Source organism: Oryx dammah, unplaced genomic scaffold (assembly GCF_014754425.2).
Source record: "Oryx dammah isolate SB20612 unplaced genomic scaffold, SCBI_Odam_1.1 HiC_scaffold_10, whole genome shotgun sequence".
NCBI classification, from domain to species: Eukaryota; Metazoa; Chordata; class Mammalia; order Artiodactyla; family Bovidae; genus Oryx; species Oryx dammah.
Window position 1 is genome coordinate 7,568,524 of NW_024070194.1, and position 15,483 is coordinate 7,584,006.

A 15,483-nucleotide genomic window follows, 5' to 3' on the forward strand; every position below is an offset into this window, starting at 1 on the left:
AAACGTGACCTTTGTGTCTGGCTTCTTTCACTTCATGTGACGTTTTCACCCACATTGCAGTGCGCGTCCGAACTTCATTCTTTTGCACCATGGCTTGTCTGTTGATGGATATTTGGGTTGTTTCCATCTTTGGGCTGAATAGGGCTGCCTTGAGGCATTGTTGGAGTGCAAGTTTTCAGTTCTTTGGGCTCTATATCTAAGAGTGGACCCTCATGAAATTTGAAAGTATTATATGTCCCATTACATACTGTGAATGGGCTTTATATATATAAAGAGTAAGATTTTTTTTCAGGCCCTAAAATCTGTTTTTTGGGCCCACATTACCCCTGTTCAGAATTCATGGACTAGGGTGATAGCCCTGGAGATGGGGGTGGAGATAAGTGGGAAGATTGGGCTATATTTTCGAAGTGGTGTGCAGAGGCCTTGCTGAAGATTGGGTGAGGCATGGTTTAGACATGTTTCTTAAACCTTCAATACTTAAGTTTTATTAACAAAGGAAACTTTGTGAAATTAAAGGCTCATTTTCCCAATTATTATTTTTTTAACTCCGTGAATATATATATATATATATATATATATATACACACACACACACACACACACACACACACACACAAAATTATAAAACTATTGACTCCCCCTGTGTTCTTGGTAAATTGAGTCGGGAAGGGCTCTGCTAGACTGCCTGCCGGCTGTTGCTGCTTACTTTTGTAACTTGATCTGTTAAAAAGGGAAATATGGACTCTACTTACTTGAGCTCTCTGTGTGACCCCACACTTCTGTAGGCTTTTGGTTCCTGCTACCCTTTGGGGTTAGAGTTCCTTGTCAGAGTTGCCTGCAGCCAGAAGCAGAACTTCTGGAGTATGTTAATACCCTCTCTTGAGACCTCACAGCTCCCTCGCTTACTTAAGGGAATACAACTAAAAAGGCTCTGACTTTAGTCCTTGTGGAGGGAACACACTTCCTTGATGTTTTCAGCCACTGCTCATCTCTTTTGGAAACAGAACGTACATGAATGAATAATCATAATTTAAAAGTCCTAATGCTGAAGATTTTGTTGGTACTACTTACATCTTTTGAAATGCCTTTATCTTTCTTTATTCTTGGGGCTTCCCTGGTAGCTCAGAGGTTAAAGCATCTGTCTGGAATATGGGAGACCTGGGTTCAATCCCTGGGTTGGGAAGATCCCCTGGAGAAGGAAATGGCAACCCACTCCAGTACTCTTGCCTGGAGAATCCCATGGAGGGAGGAGCCTGATAGGCTACAGTCCGTGGGGTCGCAAAGAGTTGGACACGACTGAGCGACTTCACTTCACTTCTTTATTCTTACTTCTTTGTGTGATAAGCATTTCTCCTTGTTAGAGTGCCTGCAGTTAGAGAACAAGTGGGAATCGGGGTCATTATTGGAGAGGATGTTTTCTGCCAGGTGCTGGGGCAGGGCATTTAATCCTTCCAGTAAAACTGATTATATTTTTAAACAACTTAAAATCTCAAGATAATGTCAAATGTTTATTGAGCACTTGCTAAGCACCAGTTGGCATGTATATACTTATCTCATTCCGGCATCCTCACCTTACTTGCAAATGAGGTGAAGGTTTCCTGGAGACACACCTCCTTCATTCGTGTATGGATTTATCAACCTTAGCACTGTTAACATTTGAGGCCAAAGATAATTATTTGTTCTGAGGGGGTGTGCTGTGCTATGCATCATAGGATGTTTAGCAGCATCCCTGGTCTCTACCTACTAGATTCCAGAGCATCCCCCTCCCCAGCTGTGACAAACAAAAATGTTTATAGACATTGCCCACTGCTCCTTGGAGGGCAGAGTCACTCCTGGCTGAGAATCACAGGTTAGATGATTGAAACCAAAACCCAGGAAGTTAATGGGGAAATAATATGGTACTAATCAATTCAGTTCAGTCGCTCAGTCGTGTCCGACTCTGCGACCCCATGAATTGCAGCACGCCAGGCCTCCCTGTCCATCACCAACTCCTGGAGTTCACTCAGACTCACGGCCATCGAGTCAGTGATGTCATCCAGCCATCTCATCCTCGGTCGTCCCCTTCTCCTCCTGCCCCCAATCCCTCCCAGCATCAGAGTCTTTTCCAATGAGTCAACTCTTCGCATGAGGTGGCCAGAGTACTGGAGTTTCAGCTTTAGCATCATTCCTTCCAAAGAAATCCCAGGGCTGATCTCCTTTAGAACGGACTGGTTGGATCTCCTTGCAGTCCAAGGGACTCTCAAGAGTCTTCTCCAACACCACAGTTCAAAAGCATCAATTCTTCAGCGCTCAGCTTTCGTCACAGTCCAACTCTCACATCCATACATGACCACTGGAAAAACCATAGCCTTGACTACATGGACCTTTGTTGGCAAAGTAATGTCTCTGCTTCTGAATATGCTATCTAGGTTAGTCATAACTTTTCTTCCAAGGAGTAAGCGTCTTTTAATTTCATGGCTGCAGTCACCATCTGCAGTGATTTTGGAGCCAAAAAAAATAAAGTCTGACACTGTTTCCACTGTTTCCCCATCTATTTCCCATGAAGTGATGGGACCATATGCCATGATCTTCGTTTTCTGAATGTTGAGCTTTAAGCCAACTTTTTCACTCTCCTCTTTCACTTTCATCAAGAGGCTTTTTAGTTCCTCTTCACTTTCTGCCATAAGGGTGGTGTCATCTGCATATCTGAGGTTATTGCTATTTCTCCTGGCAATCTTGATTCCAGCTTGTGTTTCTTCTTGCCCAGCGTTTCTCATGATGTACTCTGCATGTAAGTTAAATAAGCAGGGTGACAATACACAGCCTTGACACACTCCTTTTCCTATTTGGAACCAGTCTGTTGTTCCATGTCCAGTTCTAACTGTTGCTTCCTGACCTGTATATAGGTTTCTCAAGAGGCAGGTCAGGTGGTCTGGTATTCCCATCTCTTTCAGAATTTTCCACAGTTTATTGTGATCCACACAGTCAAAGGTTTTGGTATAGTCAATAAAGCAGAAATAGATGTTTTTCTGGAACTCTCTTGCTTTTTCAATGATCCAGCAGATGTTGGCAATTTGATCTCTGGTTCCTCTGCCTTTTCTAAAACCAGCCTGAACATCTGGAAGTTTACAGTTCACGTATTGCTGAAGCCTGGCTTGGAGAATTTTGAGCATTACTTTACTAGCATGTGAGATGAGTGCAATTGTGCGGTAGTTTGAGCATTCTTTGGCATTGTCTTTCTTTGGGATTGGAATGAAAACTGACCTTTTCCAGTCCTGTGGCCACAGCTGAGTTTTCCACATTTGCTGGCATATTGAGTGCAGCACTTTCACAGCATCATCTTTCAGGATTTGAAATAGCTCCACTGGAATTCCATCACCTCCACTAGCTTTGTTCGTAGTGATGCTTTCTAAGGCCCACTTGATTTCACATTCCAGGATATCTGGCTCTAGTTGAGTGATCACACCATTGTGATTATCTTGGTCGTGAAGCTCTTTCTCATATAGTTCTTCTGTGTATTCTTGCCATGTCTTCTTAATATCTTCTGCTTCTGTTAGGTCCAGACCATTTCTGTCCTTTATCAAGCCCATCTTTGCATGAAATGTTCCCTTTGTATCTCTTAATTTTCTTGAAGAGATCTCTAGTCTTTCCCATTCTGTTGTTTTCCTCTATTTCTTTGCATTGATCGCTGAGGAAGGCTTTCTTATCTCTCCTTGCTATTCTTTGGAACTCTGCATTCAGACGCTTATATCTTTCCTTTTCTCCTATGCTTTTCGCTTCTCTTCTTTTCACAGCTATCTGTAAGGCCTCCCCAGACAGCCATTTTGCTTTTTTGCATTTCCATTTTGCTTTTTTGCATTTCCATTTTGCTTTTTTGCATTTTTTTTCCATGGGGATGGTCTTGATCCCTGTCTCCTGTACAATGTCATGAACCTCCGTCCATAGTTCATCAGGCACTCTATCTATTGGATCTAGTCCCTTAAATCTATTTCTCACTTCCACTGTATAATCATAAGGGGTTTGACTTAGGTCATACCTGAATGGTCTGGTGGTTTTCCCTACTTTCTTCAATTTCAGTCTGAATTTGGCAATAAGGAGTTCATGATCTGAGCCACAGTCAGCTCCCGGTCTTGTTTTTGCTGACTGTATACAGCTTCTCCATCTTTGGCTGCAAGGGATATAATCAGTCTGATTTTGGTGTTGACCATCTGGTGATGTCCATGTGTAGAGTCTTCTCTTGTGTTGTTGGAAGAGGGTGTTTGCTATGACCAGTGCATTTTCTTGGCAAAACTCTATTAGTCTTTGCCCTGCTTCATTCCTTATTCCAAGGCCATATTTGCCTGTTACTCCAGGTGTTTCTTGACTTACTACTTTTGCATTCCAGTCCCCTATAATGAAAAGGACATCTTTTGGGGGTGTTAGTTCTAAAAGGTCTTATAGGTCTTCATAGAACCGTTCAACTTCAGCTTCTTCAGCATTACTGGTTGGGGCATAGACTTGGATTACTGTGATATTGAATGGTTTGCCTTGGAAACGAACAGAGATCATTCTGTCATTTTTGAGATTGCATCCAAGTACTGCATTTCGGACTCTTTTGTTGACCATGATGGCTACTCCATTTCTTCTAAGGGATTCCTGCCCACAGTAGTAGATATAATGGTCATCTGAGTTAAATTCACCCATTCCAGTCCGTTTTAGTTTGCTGATTCCTAAAATGTCGACGTTCACTCTTGACATCTCTTGTTTGACCACTTCCAATTTGCCTTGATTCATGGACCTGACATTCCAGGTTCCTATGCAATATAGTGCTCCTAAGAGCACTTTACAGCATCGAACCTTGCTTCTATCACCAGTCACATCCACAGCTGGGTATTGTTCTTGCTTTGGCTCCATCCCTTCATTCTTTCTGGAGTTATTTCTCCACTGATCTCCAGTAGCATATTGGGCACCTACTGACCTGGCGAGTTCCTCTTTCAATATCCTATCATTTTGCCTTTTCATACTATTCATGGGGTTCTCAAGGCAAGAATACTGAAGTGGTTTGCCATTCCCTTCTCCAGTAGACTACATTCTGTCAGACCTCTCCACCATGACCCTCCCGTCTTGGGTGGCCCCACACGGTATGGCTTAGTTTCATTGAGTTTGACAAGCCTGTGGTCCTAGTGTGATTAGATTGACTAGTTTTCTGTGAGTATGGTTTCAGTTGTCTGCCCTCTGATGTCCTCTTGCAACGTCTTACTTGGATTTCTCTTACCTTGGGCGTCGGGTATCTCTTCACGGCTGCTCCAGCAAAGCGCCGCCGCTGCTCCTTACTTTGGACGAGGGGTGTCTCCTCACCGCCGCCTCTCCTGACCTTGAACGTGCAATAGCTCCTCTAGGCCCTCCTGCGCCCGCGCAGCCACCGCTCCTTGGACGTGAGGTTGCTCCTCCTGGGCGCCGCCCCTGGCCTCGGACGCGGGGTAGCTCCTCTCTGCTGCCGCCCCCGGCCTCGTGCGTGGGGTAACTCCTCCCCGCCGCCACCCCTGGCCTCAGACATGGTGTAGGTCCTCTCTGCTGCTGCCCCTGACCTCGGACCTGGGGTAGCTCCTCCCCGCCGCCACCCCTGGCCTCGGACGCGGGGTAGCTCCTCTCGGCCGCTGCCCCTAACCTCGGACGTGGGGTAGCTCCTCTCGGCTGCCGCCCTTGGCCTCGGACGCGGGGTAGCTCCTCCTGGCTGCCGCCCCTGACCTCCGACTGGGGTAGCTCCTCTCTGCCGTTCCTGCGCTGTCGCAGCCTGGCACTCTCGGCCGCTGCCCCTGAACTTGGACGTGGGGTAACTCCTCTTGGCCGCCATCCCTTGGGCATGGGTTCCTCCCGGCTTTTGCCCCTGATCTTGGACGTGGGGTAGCTCCTCTCGGCCGTGCTAAGTGCGCTGGTCGCAGTCGCCTGCGCTGAGTGCGCCGATAATATAGTACTTAATAGAGACCAGGCACTGTTTAGATAATTGATGAATTTGTTTTTTCCTTACAGTTGATGAGTTAGGTGCTTTTTTGGTTGTTTTTTTAAGTGACTTTAAAAAAAAACTTTACTTATTTGCCTGCGCCGGCTCTTAGTTGCAGCACTCGGGGTCTTTTAATTGTGGCATGTGGGATCTTTAGTTACAACACGGGAACTCTTAGTTGTGGAATGTGGGATCTAGTTTCCTGACCAGGGATCGAACCCAGGCCCCCTGCCTTGCGGCATGGAGGCTTAGCCACTGGACCACCAGGGAGGTCCCCAAGTTGGGTAGTTTTATCGATCCGTTTGTATTATATTATCAGTGTCCCTCCTTGTAGCCATCAGGAAAGGAGATTCAGAGACATTAAGTCACTTGCCCAGTCACATAGTGTGTCAGCCGCAGAGTTGGGATTTGAACTTCGTGTCTGGCTCCTGATCTTTGTTTGGATCCATTGCTCCTTACTCTAGAGTCTTTCCCACTGTGTTGTGTTAAAAATAGCATTGGCAGGTCTTGGCCCTGGAGCTGGGGCTGTCTCATGGAGGTTGACCGGCTGAACCTGGTGTAGAGTTAAATCCATTAAATCCTCACTCTGAGGATCCCTGTTTGGCAGATAAGGAAACCAAGGCAAGAACCCACCAGCGTGTCTAAGCACGTGTGAAGTCCCTGGGATGTCTCAATTCTAAACTTGTCACCATCCACTGCTTTCTTGAGGTTTGCTGTGCGTCTGAGGGGATGCACAATCATTTGGTTGCCTGTCACACGTTGTTTGTGTGTTTTTTAATGTTTGATTATTTCAGCTGCGCTGAGTCTCAGCTGCGGCTTTCAGGATCTTTAGTTGCGGCACCTGAGATCTAGTGCCCTGCCAGGGATAGAACCTGGGCCGCCTGCACTGAGAGCGCAGAGTCTTAGCCACTGGACCACCAGGAAAGTCCTTGTCACATGTTTATAGTAACAGGACAGCCCAATAATATAGAGCCGTTGCTGCAAAGGGGTGGTATCTCAGAGATCCTTGGCAGGTTCCAGTTGACCCATTCGAACGCTTTGTTTTGTTAAATGGTTTGGTTTCTGTCCTGCCTCCCGCCACCCAGTGGACAGGGCTCAGGGGAGCAGTAAGTAGGGAATTTTGACTTCTTTTTAAAAGACTCGGGCATAGGTATGACTCTGTCCTATAAAAGTTTGAAACCCAGTAAGGAGGCAGATAATTGACCAGCCACTCCCTCCCTCCATCTGGTGTGGAGTTCGGCTTCGTTCAGCATTGCAGGACCTTTGAAATGGGAAGCCTGCGAGCCCCCAGCGGGTCAAGCTGGCCCCCAGGGCAGGTGCAGTGGCTGTGCGCACGCCCCTGTGTCTCCCACAAACGGATGACATGCCATTTGTAAGCCTGCCTCTGGCCTCTGCATCTGGACTGTGGTGGGGGCCGGTTTAATCGCTCTTTATTTTGAGATTTACACCCGTGAATGGGCCAAACCAATTTCAGTGGCAGCTTAGCCGATTTGTCTTAGAGCTTTGTGTTTAATAGAATGACTGGGGTGGCCTTTTTCCTTCGTGGCTTTAATGGTTTAACATTGGGTTAAAGCTCTTTGCTCGAAATAAATGGCCAGCCCTTCCCGCTCCAACCCCTCCATGGTGCTCTGGGGGTCTGGTTGAAATCAAATACAGTTTCTGTACTCTCTTCTCTGCCCTACACCTACAAGCTTTATATGTTCCTTTATTTGTAAATCTGTCTTTTAACAAGTAACCTGCTTTTTCAGCTTCACCAGCCTCCACCAAGACAGGACAAGCGGGGAGTTTATCCGGCAGCCCAAAACCTTTCTCTCCTCAAGTATCAACGCCAGTCACCACGAAAACAGACAAGACATCCACCACGGGAAGCATCCTGAATCTTAACTTGGGTCAGTTGAAATTTTGGGAAGCTTCTTTCTGTGGCAGCTGTGCATATTTCTGCAAGTTAAAATGTCCTCTTTAGTGTGTGGTTCTTTTTTTTTTTAAGGTTGGTATTTTTATTTGTTTTTGGCCATGTGGGATCCTAGTTCTCCGACCAGGGGTTGAACCCATGCCCCCCTCATTAGAAGCATGGAGTCTTAACCACTGCACCACCAGGGAAGTCCTCGTGTGTGGTTCTTGAACCACTCTTTTCTCTATGCAAAATATTGAAAAGGTACAGTGGATGGAGATGAAGAAAGATCAGTACAAGGAACTGGCACAGGATTGCTCGAGACTTGTTGAAATGCAAGGCTGTTTTATTTTGAAATACTTTAGGCCAGTGTTTACCACCTTACTTGCCCTTGACCACCGCAACCCAGTTCTTACGTGTGTAAACATGTATATTTAAAGTTATATGTATACACATAGTATCTGTTGTTTTATGAATCAGTATTTACTTTCTTTTTTACGTGTGTAAACATGTATATTTAAAGTTATATGTATACACATAGTATCTGTTGTTTTATGAATAGAATCAGTATTTACTTTCTTTTTAAAAAACTTACTGAGTCTCAGTAGATTCTTTCAAAAGCATTCTCTCATGTCAAAGTCTTTAACAAAACTTGGCACCAGGAATGCTAAATACTCAACTGTGAAGTTATTTTATTAATTCATTGCATCACGAGCCCGGATTTTGATTGAGGATCTATTATGTGCTGTGCACTGTTTTAGGCCTGGGGCAGACAGTGGTGAGTGTAGGCCTTGCTCTCTTGTGGAGCTAGGTTCTACAGAGGGAGAAATAATAATCAAATTGAAAAAAAACCCAAGACAGGTCACGTCATCATGGAAGGTAAAAGGCATTCCTTTGATAAGGGGAGAGCTGGGCAGGATGGCGGCGGGGAGCAAGAGGCAATGGTTAGGGGAAGCCTCTGGGGAGGTGATGTCCTGTCAGGGGTTTGTATGACAAGAAAAGCTAACCATGCCAGGATTAGGAGGAAGAACATTCTAGAAGGAAGAGGAATGTCAAGGCCTTAGGATCAGTCTGAACTTGGTGTGTTGTAGCAATGGTAAGGAAGCCCAGTGACACGTCCCAGTGGGTGAAGGGGTGGAGGTGAGGCGTTGAGGTCAGAGAACCCAGTGACCTTGTGGACTTTGAGGTGGGGCCATCTGGGCAGAGGAGTGATGTGACCGGGCATTGTAGAAGGACCTCTCTGAGTGCTGTGTTGGGAATTAGCCTGTGTCAGCCATTCTTCACCAGGCACAGCTCCCCCCCCCTCGTCCCAGGGGACACTAGGCAATGTCTGGAGACATTTTTCAGTTGTTGCAGCTCACTGGGGAGGCTGTTGCTACCAGTATCTAGAGCGGGACCTGCAACGGAGATTTGCTGGGTCGTGCCCGGCTTGACAGATTGGTTGCAGCAGGAGAAACAGGAGGCAAGGGTTCAGTTTTCGGTTTCGTAAGTTTGAGACGCCTGCTAGATTCCCAGGTGGAGAGGACCCGAGGGCAGGGGGAGGCCTGGATCAGGCCAGGTCAGGGCAGAATGTGTAATTCTGAGAATATTGATTTACTCATGGGATTGGATTCAAAGCAGTAGGTCTCATAACTTAGGGGAAGTGGGGAATGAGGGACGCTGCTGGCATGTGACTGCCGACCGGGGATGCTGCTAGATTTTCTGCAGTGCACAGAACAGTCCCCACGACAGAATTTCCATCCGCGACGGCGGTAGTGCTGAGGTTCAGAGACGCTGGCCCAGAGCATAAAAAAGAGTGAGAGGCCCGAGCCACCCGCACGTGTCGTTGTTTAGTTGCTCAGTCATGTCTGACTCTTCACAACCCCGTGGACTGTAGCCCGCCAGGCTCCCCTGTCCATGGGATTTTCCAGGCAAGAACACTGGAGTGGGTTGCCGTTTCCTTCTCCAGGGGATCTTCCCGACCCAGGGATCGAACCTGCCAGCTCCCTGCCAGCCCCTTCCATTCCTGGGACATAGTCTCCTGCTTTGTGGTTCTTTGCCATCAGGGTAGCCCATTTGCACGTGTAGACCTTAGGAAAAGTGAGCAGAGGAGACTGAGAAAGGAGCCAGAGACAAGCAGAAAGCAGCGCTCGGGGTGTATGATCTGGAGCCCTTTGAATACACCAGGTTTTAGGGAGGGAGGGCAATGGCACCCCACTTCCAGTTCTCTTGCCTGGAAAATCCCATGGGCGGAGGAGCCTGGTGGGCTGCAGTCCATGGGGTTGCGAAGAGTCGGACACGACTGAGTGACTTCACTTTTACTTTTCACTTTCCTGTATTGGAGAAGGAAATGGCAACCCACTCCAGTGTTCTTGCCTGGAGAATCCCAGGGACGGCGGAGCCTGGTGGGCTGACGTCTGTGGGGCCGCACAGAGTCAGGCACGACTGAAGCGACTTGGCAGCAGCAGCAGGGAGGGAGGAGGGGAAGCCACCTGTGTGGAGCGATGCTCCGGCCTGAATTCACAGCCTCTGGTGGTCAGTGCCCTCTGGGCTCATCTTGTCCTGAGATGCCATTTTCAGATGGAGGAGCTGAGGCCTGGAGAGGGGCCCCCAGGGACTGGGATTGCGGAGGCAGAGGTGGCGGGGCTGGGGTGCGTCTCTGTCCCCATGGAGGCCGAGGCCGTGTTCACCCCGTCACCTGCTCGTCCGGCCCAGAAGTGACGGGACAGCCTGGGCAGTGGCTTGAGGGGCTCCCGCTCAGGTTGGCTGGTGGGAACGCATTTGAACACACGAGGACCCATCTGTGCCCCCTGGGGATCACTCCCGTTCTCAGCAGTGTGGTTTGCTTTCTCACACTCTCCTCCACACCCTCAAAAAGAAAGCTGTACGGAGGCGTTCTCACGGTTACCCTTCCTAATTGCCAGTTGTGCGTGGCAAGACTAGCTCCTTCCCTAAACGAGGCTGTCCTTGGGCATCTGTGCAATGCTCTGGGTCTTGCTGTTTGACTTGAGTCACGCGGTGGGAGAGAAAGGTTTTCTCCTGGTGTGTGTATCAGTGGTGGGCACAGCGGAGTCCCAGGCTCTCTTTGCAGAAGCTCCCTGCCAGCTCCTTCCATTCCTGGGACATAGGCTTCATGTCAGTGGAAACAAAAGCATTGGCAATGTTGGCAGTTTTGGGGCTGGGATTTCAGTTACTCAGCGCCAAGAGGATCAGATAGGGACTGGTGAAAAGTGCTATGAATGGGTAGAAAAATCAGAAAGTAGAGGGAAATAATAATTTTCATGGCACTTGATGTCTGGCATCCCCGTAACTACTTTGAGCACAGAGAAGTGAGAATGCCAGGGATAATAATGACATTATTCTACCTAACAAAATAGTGTTTCATTAAAAAGCAAAACAAAACCAAAAACTAGAAAAGGCAAAACTCCCTTGGACTGCAAGGAGATCCAACCAGTCCATTCGGAAGGAGATCAACCCTGGGATTTCTTTGGAAGGAATGATGCTAAAGCTGAAACTCCAGTACTTTGGCCACCTCATGCGAAGAGTTGACTCATTGGAAAAGACTCTGATGCTGGGAGGAATTAGGGGCAGGAGGAGAAGGGGACGACCGAGGATGAGATGGCTGGATGGCATCACTGACTCGATGGCCGTGAGTCTGAGTGAACTCCGGGAGTTGGTGATGGACAGGGAGGCCTGGCGTGCTGCGATTCATGGGGTCACAAAGAGTCGGACACGACTGAGCAACTGAACTGAACTGAACTGATAACAGATGGAAAAAAGATCAGTTATTGCCTGGAGCTGGGGAGGGTTTGACTCTACATCGCAAAGGGATTCTTTGGTAGATGGAATTGTTCTGCCTTCTGTTTGTTCTGGTGGTTACTTGCGTCTGCGCAGGTGTTAAAATTGATGTATTCTCCAAAAAGTGAATTTTACTCTCTGTGTTTGAAAACATCATACAGTGACCTTCAAGGTAAGGTAATAGCACCATTGCACAGAGAAATAAAGTTTCCTAACCAGGATCACACATGGTTTGTGGTTGAGTTTGGCCTTTAGATTTGGGTCTGTCTGCCGTGTGTAGCTTGTGTTTTTAACCAAGACACATGAACTGCAGTGCTGCAGGACAGGGCGTATTTTCACTTTCATGGGCTCTTACAGCTTAGTGCTGCAGGGTTAGTTGGCCCAGCTGTAGGGGTCAAGGGTCAGGTGAGGATTTGGATGGCAGTGGAATGAAGCACAAAGTGTGTTTTTCAAGGAAGCAGCTCCCACCCATTGAACTTGTGCTGTCCAACCCTGAATTTTCAAGAAAACAGAAATCCAGGTTTTTAATATGCACTCTTCTAGGTTTTAAAAGTTGACCATCAGTTTCATTAAAAACCTCTGTTTGGGGATTTCCTGAAGGTTCAGTGTCTAGGACTGTGCTTTCACTGCCAAGGGCAAGGGTTTGATCCCTGCTCAGGGAACTTCCCTGGTGGCTCAGACGGTAAAGCGTCTGTCTACAATGTGGGAGACCCGGGTTTGATCCCTGGGTCGGGAAGATCCCCTGGAGAAGGAAATGGCAACCCACTCCAGTACTCTTGCTTGGAAAATCCCATGGACGGAGGAGCTTGGTAGGCTGTAGTCCATGGGTTTGTGAAGAGTCGGACATGACTGAGCGACTTCACTTCACTTCACTTCAGGGAACTAAAGTCCCGGAAGCAAATTAAAATAGATAAATAAGGAAGGAAGTTAGTAAATAAACCAACCCACCCATCACTTTTTAGACCAAAGAAACAAGTACAACCAAAAATATAGCCAGCCCACTGATTGAGTACCAGTTGGATACTGTTATGATTTATTTTACAGCATGATGGGGGGGGAAGGCCCTGCTTGCTGACACACGGGGCCTCACTTGCTGTCTTGGGCCCCTTCTCTCTGCTCTAAAATAAGGAGCCAGGTTAGGCGGATGGTTCTGGCTCCTTCTGTGCCTCTCGGGCAGTAGATAAGATGAGTCCTGAGTAAGAATGCGCTTGTGGCACGTGGTGGGATGGGGTAGGGTGGGGTGGGGTGTTTCTTTCCTTCACCTCGACTCCTTTTTGCTTTTTCTGGGAACCTTCTCTCCTCCTGTCTCATGCATGGTGTTTGCTTTGGGCTTAATAAACTCAGCAGTTAGTCATACTGTTAGTGACAAAATGTGCCTCGATGCCTCAATGCCCCGTCAGAGATGCCGATGATGGAATGTCCTCAGACTTGAAAGCTTGTCTCTAGTTTATTCTTCCACCGTTGCTGTCACCAGCGGAAGGCAAGACTTTGGATGCCAGGCATTCTTTGAGGATGTGGATGCAGGGCTGGGTACCCTGGTTTTCCAGATGTTGTCTTGATTTTGTTTAAGAGTGAATGAGGTGAGGAAGATGTCTGCTTTACTGATTGATAAGAACATCTGCCCCGGTATCTTGTCTAAATATATTGTTCCTTTGAAGGAGCCATTATCTTGTGCCTCCTGAAATACCATTGCCTATGTCTTTTGAATAAAGGAGTTTTTTTTTTTTTTTTTTTAGCTTAAAAAGAAGTGCTTATATTTTTGTTTTAAAACTTTTTTTCGGAGGAGGGGGAGGTGCATGACCCATGGCATGCAGGATCTTAGTTTCTGGATCAGAGATGGAACCTGTGCCCCCTGCAGTGAAAACTTTGTCTTAACCACTGACTGCCAAGGAAGTGCTCTTAAAACGTTTTGATGTGATGGCTATTTCTCTTGTGGCTGGAGCCTTAGGCAGTGAGATTTTTGTCCGTCATATGTCTAAGCTGGCTTGTCTTCTCTCAGGACACCACCGGGATGGCTTGGCTGTTTGTTAGTGTGTTTTGACTTTTGCAGAATCACACAATTGAAGAAAAAAAAATTTGTTTTTATAAGTAATGAATGCACACGGGGAACAAATAGTCAAAGTACGATCCCATGGTCTGTAGCCCGCCAGGCTCTTCTGTCCATGGAATTCTTCAGGCGAGAATACTGGAGCAGATTGCCATTCCCTTCTCCAAGTCAAAGTACAGAAAGATGATTAATGAAAAGGCAGTCTACACCTGTCACCTCTGATCACCTGTTCCTCTCTTTATCCTCTCCCTGCTGCCCGCCAAAAAAGAGAGTGACCAGTGTTGGCTCCTTTTTTTTGGTGCATCCTCTGCCCCTGTTGGCTCTATTTAGTCTCCTTGGAGAGCTCTTTTAGACATCAGTCTGGGTGATCTGGTCCCCAGTTAGCAATGTCTAGACACTTTTGAAGCAGGGAGTCCAGGTCGGGGCGCTGCACTGTGTATCTCATGTGGGATCTTAGTACCCTGACCGGGGATCAAACCTGTGCTCCCTGTGTTGGAAGGTGGATTCCTATCCACTGGACCTCCAGGGAATCCCCTGGACCCCTTTTTATTGTCCCAGTTGGGACGTGAGTGCTTCTGCCATCTAGTGGGTGGAGGTCAGGGTTGCTGTCAAACGTTCTGCAGTGCCAGAATCCCTCCTGGCCCCCTAGCCCCACCCCGCTAGGCCCAGATGCCCACACAGAGAAGCCGGATAACACATATGTTAGTATCTGCATTTCCTTATCTTTCCTGCACCAGCGCTCATGTCCTTGACTGACTATTTTCCTGTTCATTAAACAGATGGGCTTTCCATATCACCACACAGAGAGCTATGCTGCTGTTATTTTAGTGGCTGTATTTTATTCCCTTTAAAGGTGACCAGTAACTTATTCATCCAGGCACTTTAGTTATTGAGTAGACCTCCATTTTTTTGCTGCTGGAAACAGCTGTGATGAAGACCCTTCTGCCCAGGTGGTAGTGAACAGGATCTAGAAACAGGAAACATTCCTAGAAGTGGAGCTGAGGGTCAGAGGCCTGGAGCTGCTGACATTGGGAAAGATATTGCCAGATTGCCCTCTGAAGGGTGGTTCTGATTTATGCTCCCTTCAGCAATGTGAGGATCATGCCTTGTTTCTCTACCCTGGGTATTTTTTTTTTAATCCCTGGTTTCCATTTATAGCCTAAGCTGTCCTCCTATCAACTGAGAAGTTCAAAATGTTGACAGCCAGGGTGGATTCTGCAGATATTCCCGATATAGAAGGGCAGAGGCGGAAGGAGTCCTGATAAGCTACTAGGAGCTAAATGAGAAAGAGAAGCTCATCTTTTCCCCCTGCGGAGGACAATTGAGTCCACACACAGCTGAAAATTTGAGAAAGATAATTACATCTGGCTTAACTCCTGAAGGTCCGCTCTCAGGGACCCTGGGGTAGCCCCCTCCCTGGCTTTTGGTGGTTTCTCTTTAGAATAAACATCACAATAGCTCACTGACCCTGTATTTTGTGAAAAGAAGTGCTTTATCTTTTCATTCCTCTTGATTATGAATATTCAATTTTTAGGCTAAAGTTAAGAGATTGCCCTTACATAGACACACAAAGGAGGCAACATGCTCTTTAGGCTTCCCAGGTGGCTCCGAGGTAAAGAATCTGCCTGTCAATGCGGATTCCTGGGTCAGGAAGATCCCCTGGAGAAGGAAATGGCAGTCCATTCCAGTATTCCTGCCTGGGAAGTCTCAAGGACAGAGAAGCCTGGTGCGCTGCAGTCCATAGGGTTACAAAGAATCAGACATGACTGAGCTCACATGCAAAAACAAAACAGCGCCGTGGAGACACAC

General features: G+C 47.3%; 1 protein-coding gene and 1 non-coding gene across 20 annotated transcripts in view; both read left to right on the top strand.

Moving 5' to 3' along the window:
• ZMYND8 (zinc finger MYND-type containing 8) overlaps positions 1–15,483 on the top strand; it is a 123,107-nt gene that overhangs the window by 75,387 nt on the left and 32,237 nt on the right. For all 19 annotated transcript variants that reach the window (XM_040248121.1, XM_040248129.1, XM_040248130.1 and 16 more), the window contains one exon: positions 7,708–7,848. In XM_040248121.1, coding sequence (XP_040104055.1) covers positions 7,708–7,848 — 141 coding nt within the window. The remainder of the gene's footprint in view (positions 1–7,707; positions 7,849–15,483) is intronic.
• On the top strand, positions 13,543–13,689 carry LOC120869610. The gene has a single exon (XR_005722580.1). It is a non-coding gene; the product is annotated as a small nucleolar RNA SNORA79 (small nucleolar RNA).